Source organism: Durio zibethinus, chromosome 19 (assembly GCF_047325235.1).
Source record: "Durio zibethinus cultivar Kanyao isolate XHJ-2024 chromosome 19, ASM4732523v1, whole genome shotgun sequence".
Lineage (NCBI taxonomy): Eukaryota > Viridiplantae > Streptophyta > Magnoliopsida > Malvales > Malvaceae > Durio > Durio zibethinus.
In genome coordinates this window covers 1,095,984-1,101,983 of record NC_143180.1, presented here as the reverse complement: position 1 = coordinate 1,101,983, position 6,000 = coordinate 1,095,984, and the positions used below count along the sequence as shown (strand labels likewise).

The window sequence follows — 6,000 nt, the reverse complement described above, 5'->3', positions numbered from 1 at the left end:
TATAAAAACCCTTCATATGACATATATTAACCAAAGCTCAATGATGCTGGAGATGACATTTTTCTTTATATATATATATTTCATCTGTCACATTAACCCCTATGGGAAGGAAGGGAAATTGAAACATATATACATGCACACTATTTCTTCTCTTTTATTTTTGCCTTTTGGAAATATTAATTGCATGGCAGACAACCATGTTTGGAGTCTGTTTTGTTCCAAATTAACTTCCAAGCTCCAACTGTTAGGACCGGATTGCTAAGAGTTAAAAACATAGTCTTAGGTATTTAATCATGTATTAATTAACGTTAAACTTAATTTTACTTGATATATGATATAAGATAAATCCTTTTGTCAAACAGGATGTTATACCCTTTACCCTAATGAGATCGGATTTTGATTCTTATCCCACATTAGATAGGAATGTGATTGTATCATATATATATATATATAAAATTTAAGTAACAAAAGTTTTCCGGGAACTAGTATAAGGTAAATTTCACTGTTAAGAAAGTTCCTCTGACAAAAGACTGACCAAAAATTAAAAAAAGAAAAAAAAGACATATATAGCCAGCAATCTCCATGATTCTCTCCAACACATTTCAATAACTACTACCTTTATATATTTACTCTTATCCTGTTTTCAAGATCACTTTATTATAAAACATATGAAAAGGCAGTCGCTTCTGGCAACATATAAATACAGTATCAGGTGTAATTTAAAGATTATACTTAGGTTAGCTTTGTTCAAGACATGGTTCTTGATCAATAATCCTAATTTTTTTTCTTAATTTTTTTGGTTTATTTCCCCTAGTAATTATTTTATTATTAAGCAAGAGTATCTAGGATATAGAGAGCCTCGGTTAAATCTCCTCCATGAAAACATAAGTACCGGCTCTCCAACTAGTAATGCTATAAAATTATTATATATTCATTCAATATTTCTCGGAATTCATGCACAAAGAAACAATGAAAACAACTAAAGAAGAAAACAAGTGGTTGATTGATAATGTACCTTGTGTTCTAGTTTTTGACAATGATTCACATTGATTATGAGCATGGCTGCTCACATTTGGACAAGTACTTCAAGATCTCACTCAGAATATTTGTCTCATTCATAAAGTCAGATCTAGGGTACTTGCCATGGTCCTTGCATGTTTTCTAAGTTTTGAAGATGATGATGAAGATGAAGCCAGAGAAAGAGACAAACTGCTATCAAATCCCCCTTCCAAATCCAAAGTACCCTTTTCAAATTCATCATTTTTTGGGGTTGTTATTTTCAGGGATAAATTCAAATCCAAGTCTTGATTCGCGTCCAATGTCTTCCTCTTCAGCCTGTCTAGTTGGGCGTCTTGACTCATTTTCCAACTATTTTTTTGTGGTGAATTACCAATGCTGCTCAAACATTTAAGTTGATCGGTTCCTCTCTCTTGAAATTGGGTTGTGAAAGTGGAACCCATTGATCTGCAGCTTGGTCTTGTTTGTGTTTGCCAGGATCCATGAAAAGTTTGGTGAGGTCTTCCTGAAGCAGCAGCTTCCCCACAATCAGCCATTTGAGAACTAAAGCTAAGTGAATTGTTGTTATAGCTTCCAAATATTCTCTCTGAAACTGAACTATAAAGCCCTTTTCTTGCTATATCCAATGCACTGTGAGAGCCATACCTTAAAAAATTAGAAGAAAAACATAAGGTAATTAATCATAATTTTCATTTTTCAGTTGAAAATATGACCATATGATACCTAAAAATTTCAAAATAGTGAAAAAGATAATAGCTTTTATACCGAAAACTTGAAGAAGGCCTTTGATTAATAAAACTGTGAAGCATGGGAAGCTGGCTAAGTTTGTATATATGGTGATCTCCACCTTCAAACATAAGCCCTTGGTCTGACATAACTGCCACATATATGGAAATATGCACTTTCTTATATATTTAAAGCAAACCCTAAAGTCTGTGCACTGTTAAATACTCATAGATTGAAATAAATTAAGCCAATTAATTACCTTGATTGGAGTCATCAATTTTCTTGCTTCTATACATCTACCAAAACAAATTCAAAATAAGATATATATCAAATTTGACAACAAAAATCATATTTGTCTAAGAAACTTTGGCACATAAAAAAAAAAAAAAAAACAACCTGTAGATGACTCTTCACATGAGCTATGCTAAGGCCTTTGATGTTCATCAATTGAAGAACCAACTTGGGTGTTGCTCCTGCATCAAGAATATTTGGGGTTTAAACTGTTGTTAAGGGTTCAAATTAATCATAAAAAATTTTTAAAAAAAAAACCCAGAATTTAACTGGCTTTTATATATATATATACTTACTATCCTGTCCTCCTAGCCTTTCAACTGCATGAACAAAGCAAAGATGAAGATCCGGTGTCCACCTGAGTCTCGGTGTCTTGGAACGATTATACCGCCTTACAGATCCAGAAGCAGACTTGTTTTCATTTTCTTCAACTGAGCTATTGCTAGAGCTCTCTCCATTAACCTTGTTAACCTCTTCTTTTTCATCTTCGTTGTTGTTGTGGCTGGTCTCGGAATGTTCAAAGCTATCACTACTAATTCCCATCATGAATCTTTAGCTGCCTTTGTTTTCAAGTCTTAAGCAAATGATCAAAGAAGAGTAAGTCATCTAGAGAATTAAACCTAGAAAATGACTCTTGAATGTCTTCAATCAGCTGCTTTTCTCACCTCAGATCAGGGAAGAGAGGAATATTGAGATTTTGTTCTTCAGAATACAACAGAAATGAAACTTTAATTGAAGCAAATAGGTTCAACCCTAGCCCTTTGACAAACATGGGGAGATGCCTCTCTCTCTCTCTCTGTCTTTGTCTACTGTTTTTTACATATAGTTTATACGACCTCCATGCATGATGCATAATTAATTATTATGCATGTGTATTTATAAAGTAATAATTATGATTAGTAATATAATTAGACATTAATTAATCAATGAAAGTAACTGAATGCGAGACGCTTTTATATAACTTATTAATTGCTATCTTCGCGGTGACCAAACATATTTACTATATATTATAAGAATAAGAATTAAGATCCAGCCAAATTACCAAAGGGGGACCATTGTCTTCTAATAGAAATTAACTATTTTTTTTTTTTGTTACATTAGGAAGATAAAGTCCTAATACAAATAAGAAGGAGAGGGGAGGCCTGGCTCGAAACTAAGTCTTTGATTTTCCTTCAAACGCCTTTAGCTATTAAACCAATGGCTTGAGGACTAAATTAATTAACTATTACTATATAGAGTTTGGCTACTGCAATTTAGACTTTGAATTAAACTTCTTCTCCTCTTCTCACTTTTTCATTTCAATTACAAAAATCATGTTTTACTTTCAATATTTTGCTTAATTATCATAACCCTTCAACAAATTGATCCATTTGAGATGAATAATTGGCGTAAAATTAATAGAAAGTGAATGAAAATGATAATTGATATATAATTCTAAGAGATCTATACAAAATAAAATTCACTTACAGTCCTATCTTTTAATAATGAAACATCGAATTCTTAATTAATAGTGATTAGAATTTAATTTTCGATAGTCTTAGGAAAAAATAAAGATTAGATTTGGCTAACTAGTATGCACAGTAAACGAGTAGCTTGTGGACTGTTGGCTGGCTTGGCTCTAAAAGAAATGGTTAGCGCATGTCAGCTCGTGACTTTCACCAAGATGACATAAATAAAGAAGGCAAAAGAGCAAGACCTATTGCATGCGTGCTATTAAGGCATATACACTTTAGTTTCTCATCAATCAATGGGGAGTTAAAAAAGGTGCTTGCCTGTCACTCACCCACTCACAAACTTAGAAAAATGCCACTGTCTTTCCGTCGGGAATCACGGGTATGTCTTTTTGTCCCCATTTGAAGACTCAAACCCTTCACTATTTCTAGCCAAAATAGAGTCATCCTTCTATGAAAAACTAAGAAAATTTGGTAATCTTCTCTTTGCGTCTTCAATTTTTCTTTGCTTGATCATTATTCTGAATGAGACCCCACCTTCACCAAACCAAAGTATAAATTGCCATACGTGTGGACCATCTTTGGCGGTGGGCCAACTAAACAAGAGAATGTCTGTAAGCAAAAGTTTTTTATGTAAGATTTATTTGACTATGTTTAACATATATGTATATATATAAGATTGAAATGATTGGGTTTTTAATATATACTTTTGCTTACTATATAGTCTATTGATTATTTAAGATCTTGTATCAGCTGTGGGTATATCTTGATTTTGATGCCATTATTATATCTCTTGATCAGTTTGATATCTCTCTCTTTGGCTGGGGGATGGTGACATATTTGCAGTGCTTGGCCTAGGAGAAAGTTTAGGGGAGACAACTTTGAAAATATTATGAAATGGGCATTTCAAAACGATTGCCAGTGCAGAAATGGCATGATGGGGTTGCCTTGATGACTTCATATAGAGGTGGGACAGACACCATTTATAACAGAACTGATCAAGGCAGAAACTTCTGCAATTGAATAATAGTTTTAAGAAGGAAAAAAAAACACATTTTCTTCGTTTCCTATGCTCCTTACAGCTAGACAAGGGTCAACTTGACCTTGCCTTCTTGGCCATGGCATGGACCACTCAATGCCTGTTACACTAGAATTCACAACAGGAAATCCAATCCCAAAGTTCCCTAACCCTCCCTTCAGTCCCAAATTTAAAGTTGGACAAGACAGGTTGTAAAAGAAAAGCAGATTAATATAAAAGGTTTTTCGTTTTATAGTTCTCAAGGAAAAAAAACATTGAGTTTAATTGTACTTAATATTGACTTTAAGTGACACCAAATCATTTGGTTCAGTTGTTGATGTATGATTCTAATAAAATAGAAGGGCTTGAACTTTGAATCTTCTTTTGTCAAAATAAAAAATATATATATTGAATTTAAACTGAATGAAATTGTACTATATTTCATGATCAACATGAAGCTGTAAGCTACCGTTATATATTTCACATGATCTGACGAAAAGAACTTTTGAAAAAAAAAAGAAGAAAGGGCTGTTTAGATGAACATAACATTAATTTTTCAGCATGAAACCTTGTATTCCAATTCCATCCTCGTGTGTCTTCTCTTTCTCCATGCATGCATTTTTGGAGTGAAAAGAAGAGCTCTTTTCCCAGCATGATCGCAGCAGCAGATAACTACAAACTGAAAAAAGTTTAAAATTCTTAACTCAAAAGTTGTTTAGAGTGCACGGGCATCTTGGGGTGAAATCACAGCCGTCCAAGAAAAGTTTTCTGCAGGGGAAACCAACACTATTGGTTGGTCTTGCTAGGGAGTTGACAGTGAAAAGCATGCGTGAAGAAAGTGCAATATATATTTATATATATATATATAGAATTATGTCTTGATTCGCTGCATATAATTAGAGTTTCCACTTATAGATTTTTTTCAAACATATAATTTAAGTTTTCTTTATATTTAGTATTTATGTTTGGCCGGTGAACAACAAGATTGAGGGAGAACAAACGCAATTTGTTGCGCATTGACTGGTGGGAATTAATTAGCCTAAGCTTCGGGGAAACAATAGGAAATGGATTTATATAGGGTCTATAACGCAATATAGTGATCGCTATTTTAGCGGTAGCATCATTCTTTGTCACTGTTATTTATTGTAATACAAGTATAAATCGTCGTTCATATTAAAAATAGCATATTACATCCATAAATAATATTATAACGAAAAATTATGATTATAACGAGACGTTAAAATTAAAATATTATAAATTATTTTAAATATTATAAATAAATATTATTTTAATTAAATTATATTTTTATTTTATTTTATGATAAATTATAAAAAATTTTAAAAAAAACTTACAATCACAAAAAACATGATTATTATTATTTTATTTATTATATCTATAATCATGATAAACGAGACGTGGTTGCGATCGTATTTTAAATTCTTGAATAGTAATGTTTTAAGTAGATTAGAAATGAAGGTCGTCCTTGCTTGTCTCTTA

At 32.4% G+C, this 6,000-nt stretch overlaps 1 protein-coding gene across 1 annotated transcript; it reads right to left on the bottom strand.

Annotated features, from left to right (window-relative positions):
* Positions 1-912: 912 nt before the first annotated feature.
* Positions 913-2,803, bottom strand: LOC111309727 (uncharacterized). The gene is made up of 4 exons (XM_089748980.1): positions 2,331-2,803; positions 2,140-2,216; positions 2,003-2,039; positions 913-1,885 (listed from the first exon to the last, which is right to left on the bottom strand). The coding sequence occupies exons 1-4, from the start codon at positions 2,578-2,580 to the stop codon at positions 1,707-1,709; spliced, it is 543 nt and encodes a 180-aa protein (XP_089605106.1). The 5' UTR covers positions 2,581-2,803; the 3' UTR covers positions 913-1,706.
* Between the last annotated feature and the right edge of the window lie 3,197 nt (positions 2,804-6,000).

Bases quoted from the DNA above. Each gene is read 5' to 3' on its own strand.
- LOC111309727 (XM_089748980.1), bottom strand. From the start codon at position 2,580: ATGATGGGAATTAGTAGTGATAGCTTTGAACATTCCGAGACCAGCCAC. The intron at 2,217-2,330 runs GTAAGTATATAT...TTCTTGATGCAG, and splicing joins AAGGCTAGGAGGACAGGATA to GAGCAACACCCAAGTTGGTT. The intron at 2,040-2,139 runs GTTGTTTTTTTT...TTGTTTTGGTAG, and splicing joins ATGTGAAGAGTCATCTACAG to ATGTATAGAAGCAAGAAAAT.